We start from the raw sequence: 27,026 nt of genomic DNA, 5'->3' as shown, positions 1-27,026 counted from the left end.
ACTCCGGCCGCGCTCCCACCGGCTCCTCGTCCTGCCCGGGCTCCTCGGCCGCGGCAACTCGGCTTCCCGGCGCTCGGGGTCGGGCTCCTCGTCCTCCCCGGCTCCGGCCGGGCCGCGGCCCCCGGGAAGCGCTGTCGGAGCCCCGGCGCCGGCCGGGCGGACGCCGCTGCCCGCATGGCGGCCATCAAGGCGCTTCAGCAGTGGTGCCGGCAGCAGTGCGAGGGCTACCGGGACGTGAGCATCACCAACATGACCACGTCGTTCCGCGACGGCCTGGCCTTCTGCGCCATCCTGCACCGCCACCGGCCCGACCTCATGTGAGTGTCCCCCGCTGCCCGCGGGCACCGGCCTCCGACGGGGAAACTGAGGCCGGGCCGCTCCTGCCAGGGGCCGGGGGAGTGGGCCGCGGTCAGAAGTCCAGGCCTGCGGGCGCTGGCGGGACCCTCCGGGGCCAGCAAAGCCGGGTCCTGCAGGCCTGCCCGCCCGGTGGCCTCAGTTTGCCCAGCACCCAGTGGAGCTGGCCTGGAGCCAGGTCGTCCCACCGCCCCCGCTAGCTTAGTCAGTCATGACTCAGGCCAGCGTCCTGGGCTCTGGCTCCTGGTCAGTCTCCCTGGGAAAGGGTCGGCAGAGCTGTCCTTCTGGGCCCTCTGAGACCCCCACTGCCCTGGGACCTGCCCACCAGGTCAGGGGTGTGGGAGGTCACTCGGAGTGCCTGTGTGGTACTGCCCCTCCCCCAGCCTGTTCAGGCACCTTTAGGAATGCAGCCAGCCAGGGTCACTGTGAGGGAGGGGCCAACACAGAACAGGAAGCTTAGGAACCAACCCCCCCAACAAAGGTCCCATTGGCCAGGCCTCCATACCCTAGGGTGACAGAGCATGACATCGGAGCCTTGGGAGGTGGGCAGCGGAGGGGGTAGGTCGTCTCCCCCTAGAAGGGCCTTGGAGTTATGGCTAGGCCTTGCCTTGTTGCCAGATCTTGTCCCCTCCCTGGACCCGCTCCATCCGTTATTCATTCATCAAACGCCCTTTGGCTGTGACAGTGACCCGGCTTGCTGGGACAGAGCTCTGTGCGTCCAGGCCCTGGCCCCACCCTTGCTCGGTGAGATTCACAATGAGTAAAACTGCCGGGGAGGGTGCCTGGGCTGGGTGGATGAAGCTCAGGAAGGGTGTCCTCAGGAGGCACCTTCTGGAAAAAGCGTGCTGTTTAAAAGCGTTCTCCTGAGAAGTGGTGGCTGGAGCCAGGGTGGGTGGAGCGTGTTTGCCAGGGAGGTCTCGATGCTGCCGTCAGGCCGCTTGCTGTAGAGATGGGGACACTGAGGCCCAGAGAGGCGACATCCTTCTGCAGGTCACAGAGCACATCAGGCAGAACCAGGGCTGGAACTTGGGGCTCCTCCCCTGCACCCACCCACATGTTCCCTGTACCCCCAGGGACTGTCCCCAGGCACCACCCCCCACTGGGAAGCTGGTCATAAGAGCGAGGCCTTCATGTATTTCCTCCTCCTGCCTGGGGTTGTGAAATGCCTTCATGGGGCCCCGTGGGGAGTCCTCTCTGCTCCCTGCCCAGGGATGTGCGTTGGTCGCTCTCGGACGCAGAAGATATTGGGGCAGAATGTGCTTCCACACTGAACACTGAAGCTGACCTTTGATGCAGGGTGGGTCAGGGATGTGGGGACTGGGAGGGGGACTGGCAGTGGAGGTGGGCTGGCGGAATCCCACCCCGGTGCCTGCAGGGTCCCTAGTAAGGCTGGCTGGTGACTGACCCCAGGGGACAGCAGGAGAAGTCTGCCATTGGAGGGAAGGAGGGTGCCACCATCTGCCGGCCCGGCAGCCTCATGACGACGCATGGGTGTAAGTGGAGATTTGGGGCCTTTCTGAGCCCCAGGAGCTTCCATCTGTCCCCAGCTATGCTGGGGTTCAAGGTCCGGGTGTGTGTGTGTTCCTGTCCCAGAGTGCACTGCCTGCGGGAGAGCAGAGGCGTGCGTGGGTGGGCGTGTGCACAGGCTGGCACACGCTGGTGTCATTAGAGCAGTTCCTATAACCGTTATTTAGTGCCTGCTGTGTACTCAGCACTGCATACTGTGCCCGATGGCCTTGGCCCCTGCCTCAGGGAGTAATGTGTTCAGTATGGAGACAGACCACAGACAGGTAAATGAGTAAAAGCTCGAGGTAACTCCGAGAGCGGTGAGGGTGGGTGGGCGGCGGGGAGCTGGGCGGTGGTGGAGGAGGCCACCCACCCTCACGCACGGGTTAACTTATCTTACTTATTGCTGGCTTGGTAGTCGTCCATCTGCCCAAACTGGACTTTCAGCTGCAGAAGGGTGTGCTGCCTGGGGCCTAGCAGGTGCTCCTAGATAGCCACGCAGTGGGCGGCCCGCAGATAAGAGCGTGTGCGTGGGGCTCGGTAGATACGTAGTTGTTGCAAGGTCAGGGCTCTGTAGGGGCCTGGGTGCTGCAGGGTCGGGGAGAAGGCCCTGTGACCTGTGACCGCGGAAGGCCTGGAGCCACCCGAGGCTGGGAGGGGCAAGGAACAAGTCTCCCCTGGAGCCCCCAGAGGGGCTAGGCCCTGCCCACACCTTGATGTCAGACTCTGGCCTCCGGACTCTGAGGGAGGAAATTCCTGCTGTCCCGAGCCGCCCAGTGTGTGGACGTTTGTCACGGCCGCAGTTAGGGGGCTGGTAAAGCTTCCGTACGTGACGGGCCAGCCGGGCCCCATGGGTACTGGCTGATGGAGTTCATGAGTGCCACCGCGGGTGTGCACGTGAGTGTGGGCACCTGCGTGTCCTGTGCCTGTGCCTTAAACGCCCTTCCCCCACCTTTAATCCTGGCAGTGCCTCTGGGCAAGTTGGTGGCTGGGAGCGGGGGTGGTCTCACCATGAAGCCCTGAGCCACCTCGACAGCCCCCAGGGGTGCAGGAAGGGGAGGAAACACAGAGCGGCTGTCCTCTTGGGGGAGCCCCCTTAAGTCAAATTGGGTGAGACTTACCCCCATACTACCCATCCCGTGAAGACCCTCTGTCAGCAGGAAACTGGACATCCTGTCTCCGTGTCTCCTAGCTTTGCCACCAGGAAGTCCTTCCCTTTATCTCATCTCAGTCCTTCCTGCTGCCTGTGAGCCGGTTTCCTCCTGGCCCCGAGCGGAGGTGCGCAGCTGTGAAGGAGCCTGGCACTGAGCCCGCCAGGTGGGCTGCCTGTTCGTGGAGTCCTACTTCTGGCTCTGCCCGCCAAGACCTGGGAGTTCACCTGTAACCTGCGTCCGTTGCCCCACAGGACCCTGGCAGGTGTGCGGTCTCCACTGCGGGTCAGGAGACGGGCTCAACCTCCTGGGATGCAACCGGCCCTTCCCGGCCCCTCCTCTCTGTAGCTGTAGGTTTCGCAGTTGGGGGTCTGTTTCCCCAGTGACGCCACCTCTGCTGAGCAGCCAGGTGAGCGCAGGAACCGCCCAAAACAAACACACCTCTCCCACCTCCCGGAGGCAGGAAACCTGTGGACTAGGAGGGACCAAGGCCAGAGGGTGGGAGGAGGGCCGGAGGAGGGCCAGAGTAGAGCCGGAGGAGGGCCGGAGGAGGGCGGCAGGCGGGGCGCCAGTCCAGAGCTCTTCCAGAGGCAGGGCTGGGCTTCCTTCTCCGTGATGGTGATGGTTAAGGCGGGAGGGGCTGTAGGAGCTGTTAGGGGTGGGTGGTCATTGCAACCCTGCTGGGCTGACCTGACCTTTGGGCCCTGGCTCTGGGGCCCACATCAGGCTGGGCCAGAAGCAGAGGTGGCTCCCTGATCACTCTTGGAGACCTGCCTGTAGCTGGGAGTCGAGACTCACTCCCAGGGGCCCCCACCCAGAAGCTCCCTCCCTGGGCCAGAGCAGAGGGCACTGGGCCCGGGTACAGGCTGACCTCCCCTCCCACCCTGGCTTCGTGGTCAGCAGGAAGCTGACTGGGAACAGAGGCCTTCTGTTCTTGGCCTGAGGGCCTGCCGCCCAAGCCCTGCTGCCGCCTTCTGGCCAGACCCCCCAAGATGGTCACGTGCAGGGGCTGCCAGCCCATCTCCTGGGGGTGGCTGGGGCCCAATACCTCCGACCCCTACTCAGGCCACCGCAGGAGCCCCAGGCTGACCCCTCCTGGCTGCGCCCTGCTCCAGGCGGGGGTCAGGGGCTGCTCCAGCCTGGGGGAGGCCCGCAGCTGGGCGACAGGGAAGTGGGGGCCTTGGGCCCCTGCCCTGCACCTGAGGGGCCCTTCCTCCCTGCCTCGCCTTGGGTGTCTCCTCACATGCACCCTCTCCCTGGCCTCTTCCAGTGTGTCTGCCTTGGTGCCTCTGTCCCTGGACCCCCCCCCCCCCCACTTCTGCCCTGTGGTCTCTCCTGTCTCACCTCTGGGCTTTTTTGTACCCATGTCTCCCTCCGTCTGTGCCTCAGCCTGTCTGTCTGTCTGTCTGTCTCCCGCTCTCCCTCTCTGCTCCCCTTCCCCAGGGGATGAACTCCAGATGTGCTGGAAGTACCTGGAAGGACAGCTCGGCCTCCGTCAGCCCCCATCCCAGCCCCCATGCCCACCCCTCAAGCAGCTGCAATTTGTTCCAGGAAGTAAACTGTGAGGTCAGCTCTCCAGGAATTTGGAAGGGGGTACACATTCCCAAGAGCCCCCAAGGCGCTGGGGGCAGGAGCAGGTCAGCAGTCCTGGTCAGCCGTGGCCAGTGGGAGGCGGGCCGGGAGGGGCCGTGCGGCCGCGGGCTCTCAGCCGGGCCAGGCGCCAGCCCGGGCAGGACACAGGTTGGCAGACGGTGGACACACGGACTCCGTGAGTTCATTCATTCGGCCAGCTGAAAGCACGTGAATTTCACCCAAGTCCCCTCACTCCGCAAGCACTGGCTGAATTAACTCATCGACAGCATTTATAGAGCTCCGGCTGTGTGCCCGGCCCCAGGCAGGTACCTTGGAGCCACACCAGAACGTACCTGATTCTAAATTAGAGATTCACCGGAAAGCACGATCTACCAGGGAGGGTGCCCGGGCAACGGTGTGCCGGTTCTAACGACCCAGCGAGGGTGAAGCGGATGCAGTTTGGTCCCGCAAGGCCTTAAATGCAAGCCGGCCGCCTCCCGAGGGCCAGTCCACTAGGCCTGCGGAGCGCGGCCTGCGACGGCGGCTGAGACAGTAGAACTGAGCATCTCCCTGTCCAGCCGAGGAGCCCAGGTTGCAGGGCTGGCTCCTCCCGAGGCCTGGGGTTCGCAGGCGCCGTCTTCCCTCTGTGTGCGTCTCTGCCTCCAAGTTTCCCCTTCATGTGAGAACACCAGGCGTTTTGGATCAGGGCCCCCCATGACTCACTTTAACAAGATTCTCTCTGTAGAGTCCGTCCCTGTTTCCAAACAGAGCACATTCTGATGTCCTGCAGGTTAGGACTCTGACAGATCTCTTTTGGGGGATGGTTCAGCCCATCCCACCAGGGGTTCACCGCTGCCGGAAAGCTTGCCCTGTTGGACTTCCTGAGAGGGACTGGCGGGGTCTCCTTGGCCCTTTCTGAAGGGATTTGCAAGTCAGCTCTGTCTTTGGCGATTTCCGCCAGAGGTCTGGCCATGCGGCCCTCGGGGACCAAGGTGGGGCCGGCAGAACCCCTGCCGTGGGGGACGTGAGCTCCTGCCTCGTGAGGTGGGCAGGGGCACCTGGGTGCAGGGAGCAGCAAGAGCTAAGGCCCCGAGGCTGAGGAGCGGGGGTCTTAGAGGTGCTTGGTCTGGGAGGGGCGTGGTCACCATGGGACTGGCCAGGGTGGTCCGGCCCAGCCGTGGAGCCCTGGCGGCCCAGGGAGGCAGCTGGGACTTGGTGCTGAGGGTGGTGGTCCTTGCACTTGAGTGGAGGGCAGTTCTGCAACTTCTGGCCTGCATACCTCTGACCCTGCTCAGGGGGCTGGCACTGCTTTCGTGGGCGCCTGATCTACCCTGAGCTCTGAGGCCCTCACTCCAGGTTTGCAGGGAGAGAGGGCCCTACGGGCAGCTGGCTGCCCCGAATCACAGGATGGGGCCTCTGTAGCCCCAGGGGTGGACCGAGGCCAACGCAGGGGGCAGGGGCTTCCTTCTCTTGCTTGTTTGGAGACCAAACAGAACTTGTTATCCGGCCCTCCCGCACCGGGCATCCTCCTGAGGACTCGGCCGTTTCGGTCAGTGACCCCGGGCAGGTCTGGAGAAGAGATTGAGCTTTCAAAGCGGTGGTTGGAGGAGGGGCTCCTGAGCCCGTGGACGCTGAGGACAGGGGGACCAGCGTGCCTGACAGCCCCTGGGTGACGGACAGAGACCAGCCACTCCACGGGCCCGTGGACCCTGGTGGGTGTCAGGTGGCCATGCCCCCTCCCGCTCCTCTGGTCATTCGTTCCCCGCAGACAGGTCTGCCCCCTCCTGGTCTGGGCACAAAGCACCCTCTGTCCTCCTGGGGCGATCCCAGCATCTGGAACACGTTACCTGGGAGGTGGTCCAGGCGGAAACCGTTTCCCGAAGAGCCAGGCAGGCTGCGGAGCGGCCCTTGAGGCCCGCGGGGCCCCCGAGGCCCCCGAGGAGGGAGGTGGGCGACTGCAGCCCGAGTGTGGCCAGGGGCCGGCTGCTGTCTCGGGCCTCAGTTTCCTCATCTGTGTAATAGGCCTCCCAGGGGTGTAGGGGTCAGTGCCGGCTGGCCGAGGGGTCTCAGCTCCCCGCTCTGAGACCGGCCTGCTGTTGAGACAGCACCCTCAAAGCCACCACGGGGAGCAGCAGCCACCCGTTAGACAGGGACCCGAGGCCCCAGGGGGAGAGGGGGCTCGCCGAGGCCCCGGGGGAGAGGGGGCTCGCCCGGGGTCAGACGGCGCCGCCTGAATGAGTCGGGTCGCTCTTGCCTGCGCTCTCCTGGGTCCCATGAGGCTTCTGGAACAGTCTGGCTTGCCCTGAAGGGGCATGGCTGCCATCCAGCATGTGGACAGGCAGGCAAATGGGTATTTAACCAGCCCTCCTGGAGACGTGGGTCCTGGCCGCCCACAGGGTCCGGCTGTGCTGTGCTGGGTGCATGCGCGGGGTCCCGGGACCCGCCTGGGGCTGGCGCCAGCCTCTCCTCCTTTCTGAACAATCGCTTCGCTCCTGTCCTTTCCGGGAAGGCCTGCTGTCCCGGCCAGGCCTGAGGCCTCTGCCCCCAGGGGTGGGGCAGCGGGGGGCTCTCATATTCTCAGCTTTGAGGGTCTGCCCCCTTGGGAAGAGGCTGGGCACCTGGTGGGCATGTTTGAACCTCAGATGCCCAGACACTGGGGCCATGGCCTGGCTCTGACTCCTGTCTTCCTGCTGTGTGACCTCAGGCAAGTCACAGCCTCTCTGTGCCTCATGTCATCTGTGAGGGGTGGGCGTTGACAGCGTCTGCAGGTGCAGGTTGATACTTGTACAGAGCTGAGAGCAGCAGGGCTCATGGGCGGTGCCGGGTAAATAGAGTGAGTGACGGGACCTGGGGGTAGAGCGAGGGCCCTGCAGCGTGGGGCTCTGTCCGTGGGAACCTCTAACCCCCAGGACCTCCCACGGCCTCCCGTGACCCACCAGGCCCATGAGCTGCCCGGGGGGAGGCAGCCCCCCGAGCTGTGCCCTGGCCGGGCCGCCTGCATTGCCGCCCTGGGCCTGCTTCTGGCCACACCTAATGGGTGGTGGGGTCGGGCCCCCGCAGGGCGAGGGCTGCACGCTGTAGCTGCGAGGGCCTGCGTGGGCCGTGGGTGCCCGGGCACTGCAGGCGCTGGGCCACATCCCCGGGCCCGGGGCAGGGCCAGAGCCTGTGGCGCAGTGCCCGGCCCTGCTGGCCCTCGGTCGCCATGAGACCTCTTTCCTTCCCACCCCCAACTGGCCTCCATTTTCCCTTTTGGCAAGATGAGCTCTGGGCCCTCTGGCCCCTCCCTTCTTGGCCTCCGAGCTGCTTCTGACACGTGTGTTTTTACTTTCCAGAAACTTCGATGCTCTCAGGAAGGAAAACATATTCGAGAACAACCAGCTGGTGAGTTTGTCCCTTCCCAGCCCCGTCCCCCAGCCCACGTCCCAGGGGCTGCTCACCAGGCACCTGAGTGGGCACGATCTCCCCGGGGGTGGCCGCGGCATCACTGCCGTCTGCAGGTGGGCAGTGGAGGCCGGGCACTTGCCACTGGGCTCCACACCCTGTCCCGAGCCGCGTGACCCCAGGTCCCCAGAACAGCCCAAGGGTCTTGTAGCGAGGCCCTCCTGGTCCCCGCGTTTTCTTGGCGGGCAGGGGATGGGGTGGGGAGGACCGGACCCTCCTTCCCGCCCAAGGCTGAGCAGGGTTCAGGGGAGCTCTGGGACGGCAGGGCCCCTGGGTGGGTCCTGGGTTGGACCTGTGCTCAGGCTGGCTTGGGTTCCAGTCCTGTCCCCCGGCTGTCCCGTGGCAGGACTGCCCCCTGTGCCCGCCTCAGTTTCCCTGCTGCAAAATGACTCCATGATTCTGTTAGCGGATGGAGGGGCTCCTAAGTTAGGATGCCCACCAAGTGTGGGTCCTCGCCGTGGCTGTGGAAGAATTCGCACAGCAGAGGCAGAGGGACAAGGTGAACAGCTGCTCTGCGGCTCAGAAGGGGAAGAGGAAGGAAGGTGTCTGAGGGAGGAAGAGGGGCCCCAGGGGGCAGCCACCAGCCGGGACGGGTGGCAGGGATGGCTCCGCCTGGGCCGGGCCACCTGGGCTTTGGTGGGAGGCTTCTGCCATCGTGTCCTCCTTCCGGTGTGAGGGAGCCAGTCAGTCCTTGTTCGAGTTTGTCAGTCCCTGTAAGGGCTTTTCTGGTGGTTGTCATGGCAGTTGTCAACTGGCACGGCGCTGGGGGGGGGGTGTTACTTAAGTGATACCTTACAATGAGCTGTGATGAGGCTCTGGGTCCCTGGAAGTCAGACCCTCCGCCAGCTCGACATGGCGGGTTCTAGCTAGTTTTTGTTTGTTCTCTGCAGCTGCCTCCTAGGCTTGAGAAGAGTAACTGGTTTCTAGTCGAGGGAGGGGCAGGGGTATGACCCTGGGGGCAACAGCCTTGGTAACAAAAAGCCAGAGTTGCTTTTAACCAGAATGCCTACAATCCTGTGGACCCAGCATCTCCCCAAAAACCATCATCAAAGATTCTGTTCAGCCATGAAAGTCTTGGAGGGAAATTCATCGTTGAGACAGGCGGCCAGAGTCCTCACCCTCTCCCAGGCCTACAGCTTGTCCTCCTCCACTGCTGGAGCTGCTCTCCTGTGACTCAGGAAGCCTGGGGGACGGCAGCTTTGCTAGAAACAAGAGGCAGGGGTTGGGGAGCCCCCAGGGTCCAGCTCCCTTTCAATCCCATGGGGCTGAGGCACAGAAGGGCAGACTCCACCCCGGGCCGGCTGATGTTCACCACGCTCCTGCCGTGCGCTGGGTGCAGTTCTGGACAGGGTACATTGCGAGCAGGACACACGCCTGGCCCCCAGGAGCTGACACTTCGCAGGGCTGGGTCACATCTGCGTGTCCGGGGCTGCCCCACTCGGCGCGGACGATTTGAATTTAACATATCAGAGATGAAATAAATGAACACATTCGTTTCCTCAGCCACACCAGCCACATTTCCAGCACTCACTAGCCAGCAACGCGTGGACAGCTCACAGGAGGACAGCGTCCCCAAGACAGAGTTGTCCCACCACGCTGACCACGTAGCAGCATGTGGATGGGAACGGGGCTGGGGGTGTTGGGCGTGGTGCGCAGTTTTCATGAGGGGACGGGGGAGGTAAAGTCTCAGGGTGAGGGGGCTGCAGGGCACCGAGCTTGTAGGAGAAACAGCACCAGGGGACATAGCGGAACACAGCAGGGGGAGGCTGGCACAGAGGGAGAGGAGGCTGGAACGGGGTGTGAGGAGAGGCCAGGTTATGGGAAGGACTTGGCTTCGTCTCTGAAGGGTGCTCTGCTGGGAGCTGCTGCCGGTTCCACGGGGTCTGTGCAGGAAGCAGGGTGTGTGGGCGCAGTGGAAAGAGTCAGACTGCGGATGCGTTGTGAAGGAGATGAAGGTGATGAGAGGCTTTGTTCTGGGCATAGAGGGGCGCTTGCTGCCGGGAGGGCTGCAGGTCTGGGGCCCGGGAGCCTCATCTGGAACACACGACAGTGGAGGTGTTCTTGTCACTTCTCCATGTGGGGGTCGTGGTAGTTTAGGGGGCAGCTCGAGATGGACATTTGGGCAAAGTCAGGGGAGGGGTGGAGTTTAAAGGCCTGGCTGGGCCAGCCAGGGTTGGTGCGGGGAGAGGAGGGAGGAGCCCCACGCCCACGCGCAGAGCAGTGGGGGCAGAACCAGAGGCCGCCGTCCTGGGCAGGGAGCACACATGTCAGGGCCCGGGGGGCCCAGCCCCGCCTGTGTCGCTGTCTCAGCCCCCAAGTCCACTCCCCTTCCCCCGGGCTTCGGCTCCTAGGACACAGGTGTCCTCTGTTGGCTGGAGAAAGCTGCCCCCGACCACGTGTATAAGGTTGGTGTCAAGCAGGGATGTGCAGATTCGAGAGTGCGGGGGTGGTTGAAGGGGTCTCAGCAGTGGCGTGGGGCTGATGTCCCTGGAACGAGTAGCCTGAGATGGGCTGGGGCCCTTCTGGCCGTGGGCACAGCCTCGGCTGCTGCACCGGGACTGGCTCCCCGCCTCCTTCAGTCCTGTGGTCGGGTGTGATCCCCACTGGACAGACAGGAAAACTGAGGCCAGGAGGCCAAGCAGAGCATGAACCTCAAGTGGGTCTCTTGAGGGCTCCTTCTGGGCTCCAAGTGTGTCTCTTGCCTTGGGCCCCTCCCACCGTCCCTCCAGAAGGAGCTGGTGGCCTGGCCCAGGAGGATGGGGGAAGAGGTCTCCTGGCCCACCCCTGCTGACCACTGCCCTCCGCAGGCCTTCCGTGTGGCCGAGGAGCAGCTGGGTATCCCGGCCCTGCTGGACGCCGAGGACATGGTGGCCCTGAAGGTGCCCGACCGTCTGAGCATCCTGACCTACGTGTCGCAGTACTACAACTACTTCCACGGCCGCTCCCCCAGTGAGTCGGGGCCACCTCAGGGCCAGCGCCTGGCCACGCCACACGTCTGCCCGCCTGTGTGCACACGCCCCTCCCTCTCGGGTCCATGCTCAGCCCCCCGGCCCCCAGCTCTGCGTGTGGCGCATGGGGTGGGCCTCGGGCCTCGGTGGTGCACGTGTGTGTGGCACCCAGCGCTGCCGTCTTCTCTGAGGGGGACAGGGTCCCCCGTCCTGCTACAAGTGACAGGCGGGGTCCCGGCCCCAGGTCCTCCCATGGCCCCCGCTGGAGCAGGCTCCAGCGTCCCCACTCAAGGTCCGCTGGACAGATGCACCCAGCTCCCCCTTCCCCTCCCTGTGCCCCAGGGGTCTGTGCCCACGTCTGTCCCCTCGGGTGGCCTGGCTCCAGATGCCCTGGTTTGGTGCTGATGGTCAGCTGCCCTGGCAGGGTGCGGCCCCAGGCTGGCTGGGCAGGGGAGGGGCGGCCCGGGGACTGTATTCCAGCTGCTCTGTGTACCCAGGGGCTCGGCCCACCCCTCCCCCGCAGGCCTCACCCAGGCTCAGAAATCCCCGGAACCGCTCTGGGCACCGGGCCAGGCTGCCTTAGAGTCCCACTTTGCAGAGAGACAGAAAGTCCCTTTTCCCTGATCTGGGATCAGGGCCCTCGGGTTGGGGAGGAGCATGGGGGAGGCTAGGCCCCTGCTGGGAATGGGCACTTGCGGGAGGGGGGCACCCATCCCCGCCCCCAGCTCCAGCTCCAGGCCCTGTGCTGGGCGGCCGCACTGCCAGGAACCCCAGACCGGGAAAGCCCCTGTCAGAGCAGCTGTGCGGGGCTGGGCCCCTGACCCTGCTGTGTCTCGTGCTAGTTGGAGGCATGGCTGGAGTGAAGAGGCGCCCGTCAGACTCCAGTGAGGACCCATCTGGGAAGAAGGCCTGGTCCCCGCCGGCCAGGCCCACGCCCACCCCGACCCGGGGGCAGCCGCTGTCTCCAGTCAGCACAAACCCCACTGTCCCACAGAAGGATGGGGGCACAGAGGGACCCCCGCTAAAGGCTGTAAGCACCCCAGCCCATCTCTCTCTGGTTCTTGGGTTTTCCACTGGCTTCCACTGAGTGTCCCCTAAACCACAGCGCCCAGGGTGGGACAGGGTCCCCTTGAGTCCTGGGCACGGCCGCACCTGCCCCCTGGACTGGCTCCCCAAGCTCCTTCAATCCTGCAGGCGTACAGACGGCTAAACTGAGGCCAGGGAGGCCACACTGGCCGAGCCCAGACCTTTCTGGGTTCCAAGCAAGTCTCTTGCCTCTGGCCCCTCCCTCCCAGGTGGGGCCAAGGGACAGCGTGGGCGTGTCCTTTACCCCCCCGGCCAGCTGTGAACAGGGAGGGAGGGTCGCCCCACTTTTCAGAGGTGGAGGCTGAGGATGGGGTGATGATGTCCCCCAGGCCTTCCAGGGGTGCTGGGGATTTGGTTGGATTTCTGTACCTTTGGACGGGAACGGGAGACGCCGCAATGTGTCTCCTGGCCCCCTGAGACCCTCAAGTCAGCCCCCAGTTCCCTCCCTTTGGGCCAGGCTAGAGGCCCTGAACTTGGAGTCCAGCCCTCCTGGGCGTAAGCCTCCTCTGGGAGCCTCTGGCCTCCGGTCTGTAAGGTGGGCTCTTCCCGCCCGCTGACGGCGGCTGTCAGGAGGGAGGCGGGGCGGACGCAGGGCGGCTCAGACACGTCACCGGCACCCCCCCACCCCAAGGGCCAGGCCTCAGCGGTCAGCTCCGTGAGCAGCGCCTGCGGGGTCTGCGGCCGGCACGTGCACCTGGTGCAGCGGCACCTGGCAGACGGGCGGCTCTACCACCGGGGCTGCTTCAGGTGGGTCCCGCGTGCGAGTGTGTGCGCACGCGCGCATGTGCCTGCTGGCCAGTACGAGCACTTCCCGGGTGTCCGCACCCCTAGCGAGGGCCATGGGGGAGGCTGCGACTGAAGGATTAACAGCTGGGAGAGGAGGTGTTTGTTGAGTGAATCACCAACCACCTGAGGGGCTGTAGGATCCAGGGTGTGTGCTCTGGGGAAGCCAGAATGAGCTAGCACGCGGCTGGAGCGCCTCTGGTCTCCCCGCCCGCCCCCAGGTGTAAGCAGTGCTCCAACACGCTGCACTCAGGGGCCTACAGGGCCACGGGGGAGCCCGGCGTCTTCATCTGCACCAGCCACCACCCTGAAGCCGCCTCTGCCAGCCCTGCATTGCCGGGCCTGGCCCCTGGGCAGCCCAGGGCCATCCCCATGGACTCCAAGCCCCCTGGCGCCCCAAGGAAGACCCAGGAGGCGAGCAGGCAGAGAGATGCAGGGCCAAAGGCCAGGCCGGCTGCCTGGGAGCCCAAGGTGGGCAACTCCACTGCCAAAGGGTTCCTTCCAGCTGCAGCTGACCCTCCGGCCTCCTCTCCCCAAGCTCACACAGAGAGCCCAGCTGGGCCCAGCTTCTCGGCGGCCCCTGTGGGTGGCAAAGCCAGCACTCCTGTGACCAAGAGCTCCCCGACAGGGTGGTCATCACCGGCAGGCAGCCCCCGTCCTGCCACAACCCCGAGTGCCCTGGACCCTCGCCCGGCCACACCTCCGGGCCGGGCAGCCCCTCAAGCGGCAGCCCTCCAGACCAAGGTCGGGTCAAGACCAGCGTCTCCAGCCCCTGCGAACTCCCCGGCCTGGACCCCGTCGTCCTCCAGGACGCAGCAGGCCCGGGAGAGGTTCTTCCAGAAGCCTGGAGCCTCCCCCAGCCCTGGCCCGGCCGGCAGGGTCCCAGCTGCAGCGAATACACCTTCCAGGGACGGCAGCAGGGAGCAGGCACTGAGCATCCTCCGGAAAGCCCTTCCAGAGCGCAGGGAGGCCGGCACTCATGCACCTGGCAGGTGGGTGGGAGAGGTGGGACTGGGGTGCAGCCCCCACCCGCCCAGCAGCTTCCAGGGCCCCAGGAGGCCAGAGGGGTTGGGGTGGCTGGGGAGGGGTTCTGGCCGCTGCCCCTGCCTGGCTGTGTGACGGCTGGGCTGCACTCTCCCTGCCTCAGTTTCCTAGTCTGGGAAATATGGAGAATGAGCCTGGGGGTCCGGAGTGCCCGGGGGCCAGCGGGAGGGGACGAGGCTGTCACTGTATCACTGACGCTGCCGCCCAGGGGCGCCGTGTGTCACACGCTGAGTCCTACACGTGGACACCCCCCTCCCAGATGGGGAAACGGAGGCTGTGAGTGGAGGAGTGTTGGCTTGTCTGACTCGAACGGGGTCTGAGCCTTCCCTGCCCACGGATGTGCCTTCTGCCCACTGGACGGGGAGCAGACAGTGTGCCGGGATGGAGGAGGGTCACCGTGTTAGTGTCCCGGGGCTGCTGGACAAGCACCGCGGGTCGGGTGGCTAAAACGAGACCTCTGTCCCTTTGCAGTTGTGGAGGCCAGAAGGCTGAGCTCCGAGTGTGGGCAGGGCCGTCCCCTCGAAGGTGCTCAGGGGGCTGCCTCCCGCCTCCTCCAGCTCCCGGGGCTCCTGTGTCCTTGGCTCCGTCTCTGCTCTGTCTTCACGGCCTCCGCCCTGTGTCTGTCCTCTACTTTTCTCTCTTACAAGGACTCTTGTCACTGGACTGAGGGCCTCCCTCATCCAGGACCACCTCATCCTAACTTGATTATACCTGCAAAGAGCCTGCTTCCAAATGTCCCGCTCTGAGCTTCCGGGTGGGTGTGGATTTGGGGGGGGACACCATTCACTCCCCAACAGCCAGTAGGGAGGTTCCACACCAGTCTGGCCACCAAGGCTGCACCCACTTGCTTGGGGGTGTCCCCAGCTGACAGCTGCCTGACCCCCGCCCCATCACCCAGGGCTCCCAGGGTGGGCTCAGGGCTGGGGAGAGCCGGCCCACCTGGCCATTCCAGCACTAGGGGGTGTCCAAGGTTCTTGGGGGCCGAGACCGTATGAGGACTCTCAGGGGAGCACTCCCTGAGGACACGTCTGGCGGGGGTGGGGACCAGCTCCTCCGGGGAGCCAGCCTGGAGTAGGGGACGAGCAGGGGGTGGAGAACTTGGCTGCAGGAGGGGCGGGGGCACACAGAGGACCCGGCCTGGCTTGGGGCGGTGCCCTGGGCCCCGCTGGGCCCGCGCCTGAGGGGGTGTAGGCTGGCGCGTGTGCTGGCTTCGCGCATGTCTCAGGGTGGAGTGCAATCTCCACTGTGAAGTCCCCGCTGCTTCCGAGTGGGTGGGCGCAGGATGGGGTGACTAGGGCTGTGGCCCCCACCCACACACCCCACGCCTGGTGGGTTTTGGGGGCGTTTTAATGTCAGCTGACCCTGGAGTTAAACAGGAGGGTAAGAGCAGGTGCTGCTGTGCCCGTGTGAGCGGTGGATGCCCACAGCCCACCTCGTTCCTCAGAGGGGTGGTCTCCCTCCCTCAGGAGGGTGGGCATTGGGAACCAGCTGCTGGGGGGCACTGAGGGGCTTCTACCTGGGGGTCAAGGTGATCCACCCACTCCTGATGCCTGCTTTCTCCTGCACAGGCCCTCCCTGGCCACCTCTCCTGCTCCGAACTCCCTTCCCAGAACTGAAGGGCAAGGAGTGAGTCCAGCCGCCAAGCTGTCACAGTCAGTATCTCCCCAGGCCCTCAGCTCCGCTGCGAGGACTGAGCCACCAGCCCCCCTGGGTGTCAGTAGCCCCTCCCGGGCATCCCCGCCACCCCAGGTGGGCAAGAAGAGCCTGGCTGTGTCCTCAGGGGCTGTCAGGGCAGGTGCTGGCTCCAGGCCGAAGCCGGAGGCCCCGCCGGCTAAGGGTAAGAGCCCCTAAAATGGTAGCATTGGCGGGGGGGCGGTGCCAGGGTCTGCTGCTCCATGGTGTTGCCGCACCCAGGCTCTTGCTGGGTGTCGTGGCCACTCTGCTTTTGGCCTGCAGTTCTGTGATTTGCTGTCTCACAGTCTGGCTCCCGGGGTCCCACTCTGGGAATCTGTCCTCCTCTGTCACCATCGTCCCACCCACCAGCCCCCGCCACGCCGCTGTTCCCCGCTGACAGCACCAGGCGGGCGAGCCCTCTTTGCCCTGCTCTGCAGGTTCTCCCCCTCTCCCATGGGGTTTGCAGCCACTGTCCCTGCGGGTCTGTCATGACTGCCCTGTCCTGACGACGGTGGCCTGAGCTCCAGAGGCCTCGATGCCTCCCTGCCCCACCCCGGAGTCCCCGGTTGCACTGGCCTTGAGCTTCCAGGACTGTTCTGTACACTTTTCTGCAGAACTACACAGCCGGCTTTTTCTGGGCGCCGGGCTGTCTCTCAGGGGCACCCGCGACATCCTTGAGCTGGCTCAGAGACACCTTGTAAAGCATTCTTCCCACCCTCATTCCCTCAGCTGAGCCCCCACCCTGAAAGCCACTCTGCCCTGAGCCCAGGAGGCCTGCAGGTGGCCCCCGGTCAACCCACACACACAAGACAGTCAGTGCCCCTAGGGCTCAGCCTGTCACACCCTCGCCTGTTTGTCAGCAGGGGCAGTTGAGGCCCAGAGAGGGGCAGTGAATCCCCCAGGCACACACAGCACAGGGGCCGGCTGGAGCTCCCGTCCCTGACTCAACCAGGGCTGCTTCCCGGGGGCCCGACTGGCTGTGGGGCTACGTGAGGGGGGATGGTGACAGGACCTAGGGATGGGCGAGGTGCTGCCTTCCCCAGCTTCTCCCACCTCACCCCCACCCAGGCTCGAGCACCAGCTCCCAGGGTGGCCAGGAGGACGGGCCGGCAGGATGGAGGGCCCGCCTGAAGCCTGTGGAGAAAAAGAGCCCCACTGAGAGGTGAGGGGCAGGGCGAGGGCTCCTGAGGGTACTGGCCCTACACCTGGGCTGTGGGTTTGCGCTCGCAGGAGCCTGTGTCCAGGGCAAGCACAGGGCCCGGCACACAGTAGGCGTTTAACAAATGCTTGCAGGTGAATAACAGCGCCCGCTCTGACCCGCTGGCGCCCACAGCAGGGATGTGTGCGTGTCTCCCGTACGTGTCAGCTGTAGAAGCAAGAGCTAGCTCATGCCGGTCTAAGTGACAGGGGACAGCTCACGCCGGCCTGCGAGACGCGGGGCCATGTGTCCCCGTAACTGTACTGGGGAGGCCAGGTAGTGCAGGGAGGGTCCAGCAGGCCCCCCGGGATCCTCCCTCTGACCCAGTCTGGAGGCCCAGGAGTGAGCACACCTGCTGGCGGGCGCCCACCCGGCCTGATCCTGGAGCCCGCTGGGACCCCCGCCTGCTGGTAGGCCTGGCGGTGGGGCAGGGGCAGCCTCCACAGAAAGCTCAGTCGGGACAAGGAGGGGGAGGGCCCCTGCGGCCTTCCGTGGACGAGGCTGCCCCGGCCAGGGTCAGGTGGGCGCTCGAGCCCACCCTGCGGGCTGGGTGTGTTGGTCTGGGGCCACCTGTGCGGGCGGCCACCCTGGGTCCCCGCCGCGGTCTGGCACATGTGGGCAGGTTGCGAGTTGCGGGTCTGCACACTCGGGGGCCTGGCGGTGGGGAGGGCTCCGTGGCCGTGTGGGCATCAGCTGTGGGCACCTGAGCCCAAGCTCACACCCACGTCGGCATGCCCCTGTGCTGCAGAGTGAGCCACTCAGGGACATGAGCCCAAGGGCGCCTAGCTCCTTTCTCCGGGCTGGCACACGTCCCTCCGGCTTGTCTGTGCCGGGGTGCGGGGAGGCCTGTCCACCCTCCACTGACCTCCCACCTTCCATCCAGGGCCCTGGAGCAGAAGGAGCCACAGGTCCTGGGAGAGCCCTGGGCGAGTGACACGACCCAGGTCTCCCGGAGCTCCGAGGGGGGTGTCTGCATCACCCTGACCCCAGTGCAGGTGAACAGGACACCGGGCCGGGCTGGCACCGGGGCCAGCCTCTCAGGTAAGGCTGGACAGAAGCCCCTAGCCGGGCAGCCTGCGTCTGGGGGTCCTCTTCTCGGGGGCAGTGGCCCTGCTCAGCCAGAGGAGCTGGTGGTCCCGGGTGGGTGTATGTGTGTAACGTGTGTGCGTATGTGCACCTGTACATGGGCACGCATGAGTGTGCATGTCTGTCCCCAGCACTCTCAGTCGCCCCTGGATGTCCTGCCCCCATGTTCCTTCCTTGTGACGTTGAGCAGGTCACCAACCCAGTGGGCTCGTTGCCTGGGCCATTGAGGGTCAGGATTCTGCCCCTGTACCCCCCCAACCCGAGTGGGCAGAATGTGGGTACAGGCTGTGTGGGCCGATCCCCGTGATGAGGTCCCTCTGGGGTGGGCCAGGCTCAGGGAGGCACTGAGGAGAGGGCACCGGGCCTGCTGGCCTGACACGCAGCTCTGTCTCCCACCCGCGGGCAGCCGCGTCCCCCTCCCCCTCCCCCTCCCGCCGCAGGAAGCTGACAGTCCCTGCCAGCCTGGACGTTTCTGGCAACTGGCTTCGGCCGGAGCCCTTGGAGCAAGAAGGCCCTGCCCAGAGATGGAAGGAGGAGAGTGCCCCTCCCCAGGGCAGACCAGGTCAGCCCGGGATGCTGCTGCAGGCGGAGGGGCTCCTCGAGGAGGGCATGCCCAGGTGGGGTTTGGAGGGTGAATAGGAGCTCACGGAGCCTAGACTGGAGGGAAGGCAGGATGCAGTGAGCGGACAGTTTCTTGCACATCTGGAGGTGACCTAGCTCCCCGTATCTGAGGAGGGGCGGGAGGCCTGGAGGATCTGGGTCCGCGCCCGGCCTTTCCAATGTGTAGGGATGGAGAGCTGGACAGAGGGCCCTACCTGCCTCCCAGTGCCTGAGTCACACACCTGGCGATGATAAGCGTTTGCTCCTGGTAGCTCGTGGGATGGGGGCCAGGGTGCTGGCGGGGTGTCCGGTGCTGCCGACCTGGAGGAGGGCAGGGGCCAGCGTGGATGTGGGGACCCCATGGGGATGCGGCCTGGATCTGTCTGCTGGGCGGGGCAAGGGAGCCGGGGGTGCAGGGGGCATCCTGGGGAGGCAGGGCTGGGTGGGCCCAGCTGTGTGTGTGACCACGTCTGGGTCACGGTGGGCCTGGTACCTGAAGAGACGTGTCCTGCCCCTTCTCCAGGGAGGCCCTTGGGCCTGGCTGGTGCCCCCACTTCACCTGGAACGTCAGTAACCTCCCCCGTCAGGGTGAGTAGGCCGGGGTACAGGTGGATGAGGGGTTCAGACCCCTGGGGCCAGTGCCTCCCGTCAACCCTCACCACTCCTTCCTCCCCAGCTGCACCCCGACTACGTGCCCCAGGAGGAGATCCAGAGGCAGGTGCAGGACATCGAGAGGCAGCTGGACGTCCTGGAGCTCAGGGGCGTGGAGCTGGAGAAGCGCCTGCGAGCGGCCGAGGGGGGTGAGCCGTGCCCCCCCCCACGGGCTGCTCCCAACGGGCCACCCCCGCCCCATTTCCCCCACCCATGACTCCCCCACCCACACCACCCTGACAACAGGCTGCACCCCCCTGCCACCCACGCCATCCCCCCCACAGGCCCCCCCCCAACCACGGGCTCCCCCACACCACCTGCCCACCCGACTGCAGGCCACCCCTGGGTTGGGCCCTCACCACGCTCAGTGCCCTGACCTGGCCTCCCCCCAGATGACTCGGAGGATGCCCTCATGGTGGACTGGTTCCGGCTCATCCACGAGAAGCAGCTTCTGCTGAGGCTGGAGTCAGAGCTGATGTACAAGTGAGAGGTCCAGCCTGCGGGCCCCCAGGAGCCCCTCCTCCCTGCACGCTGGGCTGGGGCTGGGGAGTCCAGCGGATGGGCCGGACCTCACGCCTGTGTCACCCCGGCAGGGCCAGGGACCAGCGCCTGGAGGAGCAGCAGCTGGACATCGAGGGGGAGCTCCGCCAGCTGATGGCCAAGCCAGGTGCGTCCGACCCGCCCACGAAGGATCCCAGGCCGGCCAGGGGGTGGAGGCTGTGGGGGCGGGGCTCAGCCCCAGGCGGTGGGCATGGGTGCCTGCTTTCCAAGGCCTCTCAGGGCTGCCTGCCTGGGGTCGGTGGTCATGGCTCTCCCTCTCTGGAGCTGGGGTGGCATCTCAGCTCCTCCGTTTCCTGGCTGTGTGTGCTTGGCCACGTCACTCAACCTCTCCGTGCCCGGGTTTCATCCTTGCAAAGTGGGGACAATTCTAGCACCCACCTCCTTCCACTGTTGTGAGGATTAAGTGAGTTAATGTGTGCAGGGTAGAGGTGTGGGTGTGACTGTTGGGGCTGTGGGTTCCCATGGTCGAGCGCCCTGGCAGCCCCCCGCCTTCTCCTGCTGTGGGAGTCGGGCAGCCGTGCCCTGAGCCTGTTTCCACATCTCCACGAGGGGCAGGTTTTGTGAGGATGGCCGAGATGACCCGGGGAAGGGCTGGCCACACCCAGTCTCTGATACGTTGTTCATTCACTCACTTATTCATTCATTCAGCCAGTGGTGCCCAGAGGCCCCAGATGGCCAAGGCACTACCCTTCTCCTCCAGTGAAGGAGCCTGACCCTTGAGGGGTGGGGACACCGTGTCCTGAGGAGGGTGGGGACAGCGGGGCCCTGGCTGATGGCAGCTGTCCCTGCAGAGTGTCTGAAGTCCCCCCAGGACCGGCAGCGGGAGCAGGATCTGCTGAACCAGTATGTGAACACAGTCAACGACCGCAGCAACATCGTCGACTTCCTGGATGAGGACCGGCTCAGGTGAGGGGCCCAGGTGAGGGGGCACCAGGTGAGGGGGAACCAGGTGAGGGGCCCAGGTGAGGGATGCCAGGTGAGGGGTCACGAGGTGAGGGGCCCAGGTGAGGGACGCCAGGTGAGGGGGCACCAGGTGAGGGTGGAGCCCAGGGCAGGGGGGCCCAGGTTGCCTCAGATCAGAACCTTCCCCTTGTGGGAGAAGGCCCACCGTGTGCACTTTGCAGGTGGAGCCCGGGGCGGAGGGCGGGTCCTGCCATGCAGCCTGCCTTCCAGGTCCCCCACCAAGGAGGCCCCCTGTGCACCATGTTCCCTGACCCTCAGGGTCAGCACGGGCTGGTGGCCCTCTGCAGTGACGGAGGTGTCCTGTGATGGTGGTGCCACACGGCAGCCACGGGTCACGCATGGCTATTAGGTACTTGCACCACGGCCGGTGCAACCGAGGTCCAGGATTTGACCTTTATTTTCATCTTAAACACACGTAGCATGTGTGTCTCCTGGTGCTGCACTGGGCCGCCAGCTTTGTAACTGTCCCCACAGAACTTTCCTGTCCCTGTGTCTAGACGAGGGACCTGTCCAGGCCACCCAGGGTCAGTGGCCCATGTCAAGACTCAAGCATGTCACTCTATCAGCTTGAGGGGGCCTGGGCCCAGGTCCTCCCAGGCCCTCCTGTCCCCAGTCACTGCTGAGAGGGCAGGGACCTGCCCAGGGAGGGGGAGGGCGGTGCCAGGGTGTGGCTTGTGGGCAGGTGAGAGGGCAGGTGACTCTGGTGCCAGGTGGCCCTGGGCTCGGGGTGCGGCCCTCACAGCCCTGCTCTGTCCCAGGGAGCAGGAGGAGGACGAGGTGCTGCACAACATGATCCAGAAGCTGGGTAACATGCCAGTGCCGGCGTGGGGTCGGGGCCGGCGGGCTCAGGGTGGGAGTGGGTGCCGGGACCCACGGTGTGGCAGGAGCAGTGCGAGGACAGGCAGGCTCACTGTAAGGGACTGAGTTCCCTGTCGCTCTGGGGATCCAAGAAGCACCTGGTGACCACGTGGTCCAGGAGGGGTACCCAGTCTGGGTGATGCTCTCGAGGCAGGCGTGGTGGACCCCCCTGGGAGGGCGGAGGCTTGGGGGAAGGGTGTGGGGCACTGGCCAAGACGTGGGTGAGCGTGGCCTCGGCATCTGTCCCCCAGACCTGCAGCGGAGGGGCAGCGACCAGAGGAAGAAGCCCAGGTTCCGCTTGTCCAGCATCTGGTCCCCAAAGAGCAGGAGCAGGACCCCCGAGTAGCTGCCTGGCGGGGGTGCAGGACCCTGGCCTGCAGGTGGGGGTGGGAGTGCGGGTCTCCTCTGGGGGGTCTGGGTGGCCTCAATAAAGAAACTGACCACGTGGCCTGGGCTCCCTCTCCCGTGTGCCCACGTGCCGCTGGGCAGCCTAGACATCTCAGCCGTGTCTCGCTTGCGCACCGTCGTGCACGTGCCTGTGGCCTTGAGCTGGCGCCGACCCTCTGGGCCTGGCCAGGGCCTCTGAGACGCGCATTCTAGGCCTGGCCTGGCTGCGTGGACAGGCTGGACGTGAACCTTACAGGGGCCAGGATGGGGTGGGTCTTGCAAACTGCACGTGGTGTTGGCCTCACCTGGGGATCTCAGTCAAGATCTGTGACCTTGACCTCTTGGACGGAGGCTGGCTGGGCTCTTGGCCCTTATGGGCTGAGCCCCTGGTGTCCAGCAAGGAAGCAGGGCCGGCCGCACTTCCCAACTTCTGACGAGTGGGACGCGGTCGTGCAGGGAAGGACCGAGGCGAGCAGAGCCTCCTCGCAGCCCAGACTCGAGTCCTGGCGCAGCGCTCCCCGCCCGCTGCCAGGAGACCCAGGCTCACCTCCCCTCTGGGCCCCAGCCCCACTGCGTGAGGGGGGCCCGTAGCTGTAACTCCTGGTGCTGTCTCAGCCACTGTGGGGCCCATCAGGTTGATCCCGGGGGACCCCCGGCGACGGCAAAGCACCAACACTCCCCCACCTGGTGTCCGGTGGAGCCAAGACCCCCTGAGTTAGGGACAGAGCCGGGAGATCCTGGCTGAGTGCATTGAGCTCTCACTGTGTCCTGCTGCCTTCACGGGGTGTTGGAGGGTCTCAGCTGGAGATTCCTGGGACAGAAAGGGTGGCTGCCTGGTGCAGAGGTGGGTTCACAGTCGAGGCTCTGCTGTTCAGCTGTGTGGCCTTGGGCCAGGGCCCTGCCCTCTCTGAGCCTTTAGTGGCTGATGGGTTGCAGGTTGCCTTGAGGCTTGATAGGGTCACGTGGTTGTCTCTGGCCCAGCAACGATGGTGGAGGAGCTCAGAGGCCTCCTGCTTGCCCTCCCCTCACAGCGAGACCCCCACTGGCAGGGCTGGAGGGCGGGGTCACGGACAGAGGGGGATGGGCAGCTCCCAGCTGTCAGTGGGGCCTGGGCCGCGCAGGGCGTTGGCCAGGTGGAACAGCTTGGCCAGTTCCTCGGGCGCTGGGCGCCATGGGCGGTCTGAGCAGAGGCCCCAGGTGGGACCTGCGTGTTAGGAGGAGGGCCATGGAGGGCGGCCTGGACTGGTTTGCTGACCCTCTGGCCGAGAACCCCCCAACCCAGGCCATCCTCCCAGGCTTATGTGCTGGGGACCCACCGCAGTGTGGCCTCTTCACCACCAGGGGGCGGCGGAGGGCCATTCAGCGAGGTAGCTCTGTTGTACTGATAAGACAACTGAAGCTCAGAGAGGGGAGGTGATCCCCTGAAGTCACACAGCAAGTTAGATGTGGCCTGAGATTGCACCCCGGGGCCCGCCTCCAGCACTCCCAGGGCTGCGCCCGCCACGTGACCTGGGAGCCCTTGGTGTTTGGGGTGTATGTGGGGTCCTTGAGACACAGCAGGGAAGATTCCAGAGTGGGTGCATTGTCCAGCTGGTTACAGCCGTGGGCAACAGACTGCTCCTGCTGGGGACCCGCACCTCAGAGGCGTCGCCACTGGGCGAGGGAGCTCCCTCCACGGCTGCTCCCTGGGGGTGCTGGGGGGCGCGGGGTAACAGACCTAGTGGTCAAGCCCCTGGGCCCTGAGCCGCTGACAGCGTGTCCTTGCTGTTGGCCAGGGGCCCAAGCCTGCAGGCCCTGTACGCCCCCGTCACGGCAGAACTCGCAAGGTGTCCTCGGGGGCACGGGAGCTTCCAGGTGGTGCAATGTCCCTTCAGTCAGCGGGCAGAGCAGGAGGGGCCGTGGGAACCCGGGGTGGCCCCTTGGTACAGGTGGGGCCTGGCTTCACTGCTGCCCCCCAACTTGGAGGAGAATCAGCCTGGTTCTCACCCACCCCAGGGGACCCCCAACAGCCCTGAAGGGGGCCCACACCCTAGATGGGAGCTGGGCATAGCACTAAGGGAGAGGCCCGGCCGGACACCAGCCCATCTCTGCTCGTTGGCCCCCGGGGCTTCAAGATCCCGGCTGTGCATACAGGAGGCGCTTGATATGTGTCAGGGCCTTTCTTTCCCCAGATGTGGTCTAGAAGAACCAGTGTCCCCATCAGCGGACGTGGGGGGCACACGTTATGGGAGGGCCAGTCCCTGGATGGCACCCCTCATGCCCTCACCCTCACTTGGCCCACCAGGGTCTGGGGCCTGCGGCCTGAACTGAAGCACATTCAGGGCAGAAGCAGCCCTCAGACAGGCCTGGCCACAGAGACGGTCTGGAGTTTTGAGGGGAACCCAAGGTGGGGGAGTGGGCTGGTGTGGCTGCAGCAGGAGGGAGGGGGGATTGACCTGGCTGGGCCCGGGGGAGCAGGGGCTTCCGCCTGCCCTTCCACTCCCAAGGAGGCTGGCCTCCTTCCATTGCTGCCTCTGCTGCATGTCCTGGCCTCTGGGCCGACACACCGCAGGGCCTTTGCACTTGCAGCCCCTCCACACGGAGCCCCGTCCTCCCCAAGGCTGGCTCCTCCAACAGGTCTCTGCTGACTGAACCGAGCCCTCCTGGGGAGGCTCCCATGAGCCCCTGACTCTGCCCGTCACCCGGCTCATTTTCAACACCTGGAGGTCACCTTTGGAATCTAAGTCCCTGGGTCAAGGAGCTGGTCTGTCTCTTGCACCACTGTGTCCCCAGCACCCAGAACAGCACCTGGCACGTGGTTTGTTGGGTGCGTGATCAAAGCCAGCATCCAGCTGGGACATTGGACCTCTTGGTCGGCCTTTCAGAGCCTCAGTTTTTTTGTCTGGGAAGTGGGAGAGCGAGTTGCTTGGTGTCCCCCGGCCTACAGAGAAGGAGCAACCTGAGCCCGAGCTGGCACTGACCTGCAGCGGGTCGGGCCCCGGAGCTCCTGAGCTCCAGCGGGCAGAGCACCCGCGGGGGCCACACAGACGGCCCCTGCCACCAGCCTGGTACCTGAGACTAGGAGGGCCGCAGCCGGGGGTTCAAGGCCTCAGGGGGTTTGGGTGCATCACAGAGCCGGTGGCTCTGCCTCCCAGGCCCAGAGGCAGCAAAGTCTGTGCGACACTGGGACCCTGCCCCAGCCTCGGCTCCCACCTGCCTTCATGCCTGCACCTCTGCAAGGTCTTCGGGGTCCCGGCCGTGCACCAGGGATGGGGAGGCCTGCGAGTGTCAGAGAGGGGCTCCTCTGGCCACCCCCGTCCGACAGCCCCTGAGCAGGTGTGGGGGATTAGTGTGTGAGTGAGGCCCCCAGCGGCTGTAAATAATTGTGAGGCCGCAGGGGTGGGGCCCCACCTGCCTCCTCCACTCCTACGAAGTGTGAGCTGCAGACCCCGCCTTCCTCTGAGGCTGCTGCGGCCCCCACGCACCTCCGAGTCTGGAGCTCTGTCTCCTGGGGCCCTCGCACCCTGGGCCGCCCCCTCAGCAGAGGCCTGTGTCCAGGTGGCTGTGTCTGGTCCCGAGAGCCGGGCTGCTGGCCACCTAGGTGTCCCCCCGGTCCTGCCGTCCCAGGCTGGTTCTGCACTAAGCAGGTCTCCCAGGTGGGCCAGAGACGCTGATGAAGACGGACGGCGTGGGCGCCGGCCCATCACATTGTTAATAAAGAACACGGCGCGCGCACTGTCCCCGGCAGCCGCCGACACGTCCCAGCGCGCGCGAGGCTGTGACCCCGCTGCAACGCCGTCTCGAGGACGTCTCACCTCAAGTGGAAATGACCTCATAGTCCTCTTTCCTTGAATTAAAAAGCCGAAACCTTTCCATTGGTTCTCACACGGTTGTGTAAAACTTAATCAGTGGTTTTAACATTGTATTTCCATATGGGTCATCTGGATTCATTTATTTATGAGGAGAACTTTCTGGAAAGAGGTGATTGGATGGGTGAGAGGAGGCCTCAGGCCCTGGTGCAGGGTGCCCGGCACTGGGCCCACCCCTCCGTGTGCACGGAGCACTGGGGTCAGGACCTGAGGCACCTTGTGGGATGGAGGTGGTTTTGCTGTCAAATGCTGTATTTCGGGCAGAGGAGAAAATGCAGGAATTGGTGGCACCAGGATCGACAAGCCGAAAGGCCAGCGGGGCACAGGGAGGCAGGCGGAGCTGGCCCTACAGGGCCGGCCCACTGGGCATCCAGCAGGTGTGACCTGGAGGACCCACACCTGGTCCGCTGGGCTTCCTGGGCACAAAGCATTTTCTGCTGCAGCTTTTGAGATACGACCAAGCTCCTCCCTGTCAGTCCGCCGAAGGGGGCCGTTCAGGTGCCCTGATGGACAGGGGACAACGTGCACAACACGGGTGGCTCTCAGGCGCCTGCGGTGTGGCCAGTCCCAAGTAAGATGCACCCACAGAGACCGAGACACGTGGGATTTCCAAACCTGAGCCCACGGAAAGGGAACGGCGGCTGGATTTTGTGCCGATCACCTTGAAATGGAGAGATCTCATGTGCACTGGACTCAGTACGATGCTATTAACACTAACTGCGTAGGTTTCTCCTTTTTTGTTTTTGCGCCTTTGAGCGGGGCAGTCAGGCTTGTTTACTCACTTGCCTTGGAGGACGCGCCAGGGGCCGCACCCAGGACCCGTGCGCGCTAAGCGTGCGCTCTGCCAGCCAGGCTTCGTCCCCGTCCCCGGTGCCCGTTCTCCTCAGCGCGACTGCTAGAAAGCTCAGAATCACGCACACAGCCCTTGCAGCTGCGACTTGTCGTCTCCCCGTCAGCCGGGGCTGCTGACCGTTCAAGTGCTTCATCGCCGTCCTGCTTGCCAGTCTTGGGGAGTCCAGCTGTGCCGGCTCTGCTGTCCTTCTGCCCCTGACCGCCACTGGGGGGACCACACTGCTGTCGTCCACTGTCTCTCAAAATGTGTCTGAATCTGAGTTTCCCTCCATCCCGCAGCTCCGCCCCTGATCCAGGCCACCTGGGCGTCTCCCCCCACCCAGGTGTCTCCCCACGACCCTGCGGGACCCCCCCAGCTCCGTGGGGGAAACTTCTCATTGGGGAGGTTCTGTGTGCGGTTGGTCCTGTTACGTCTTGTCCGTCCATCCAGCAAGGGGTCAGGGCGCCCAAACCAGAGCCCAGC

General features: G+C 65.2%; 1 protein-coding gene across 8 annotated transcripts; it reads left to right on the top strand.

Annotated features, from left to right (window-relative positions):
- Window positions 1-25,715, top strand: MICALL2 (MICAL like 2). Of its 8 annotated transcripts, XM_074345509.1 has the most exons (21): window positions 178-317; window positions 973-1,098; window positions 3,053-3,177; window positions 3,266-3,420; window positions 7,916-7,964; window positions 10,832-10,973; window positions 11,815-12,002; window positions 12,690-12,805; window positions 13,063-13,833; window positions 14,357-14,410; window positions 15,454-15,722; window positions 16,628-16,721; window positions 17,641-17,798; window positions 18,250-18,405; window positions 18,967-19,031; window positions 19,120-19,243; window positions 19,487-19,577; window positions 19,688-19,761; window positions 20,447-20,561; window positions 21,377-21,423; window positions 21,728-25,715. In XM_074345509.1, exons 6-21 carry the CDS (start codon window positions 10,889-10,891, stop codon window positions 21,820-21,822), a joined length of 2,502 nt encoding a protein of 833 aa, XP_074201610.1. In that variant the 5' UTR covers window positions 178-317; window positions 973-1,098; window positions 3,053-3,177; window positions 3,266-3,420; window positions 7,916-7,964; window positions 10,832-10,888; the 3' UTR covers window positions 21,823-25,715. The 8 variants fall into 8 exon arrangements, with proteins under 8 accessions (XP_074201606.1, XP_074201607.1, XP_074201610.1 ...); XM_074345508.1 differs by lacking the exons at window positions 178-317; window positions 973-1,098; window positions 3,053-3,177; window positions 3,266-3,420 and adding exons at window positions 1,600-1,651; window positions 1,765-1,847; window positions 2,049-2,144; XM_074345510.1 differs by lacking the exons at window positions 178-317; window positions 973-1,098 and adding an exon at window positions 2,631-2,757.
- Window positions 25,716-27,026: the final 1,311 nt, after the last annotated feature.

Source organism: Camelus bactrianus, chromosome 18 (assembly GCF_048773025.1).
Source record: "Camelus bactrianus isolate YW-2024 breed Bactrian camel chromosome 18, ASM4877302v1, whole genome shotgun sequence".
Classification (NCBI taxonomy): domain Eukaryota; kingdom Metazoa; phylum Chordata; class Mammalia; order Artiodactyla; family Camelidae; genus Camelus; species Camelus bactrianus.
Note: the sequence above shows the minus strand (reverse complement) of the source record. Positions and strands in the feature narration are given on the sequence as shown.

What these genes read in the sequence shown, in the direction of transcription:
- MICALL2 (XM_074345505.1), top strand. Translation starts at nt 175, where the DNA reads ATGGCGGCCATCAAGGCGCTTCAGCAGTGGTGCCGGCAGCAGTGCGAG. An exon ending in GGCACTCATGCACCTGGCAG is followed by an intron (nt 13,834 to 14,356) that starts GTGGGTGGGAGA and finishes GTCCCTTTGCAG; the next exon opens with TTGTGGAGGCCAGAAGGCTG. An exon ending in CCCTCCCCAGGGCAGACCAG is followed by an intron (nt 18,406 to 18,966) that starts GTCAGCCCGGGA and finishes CCCCTTCTCCAG; the next exon opens with GGAGGCCCTTGGGCCTGGCT.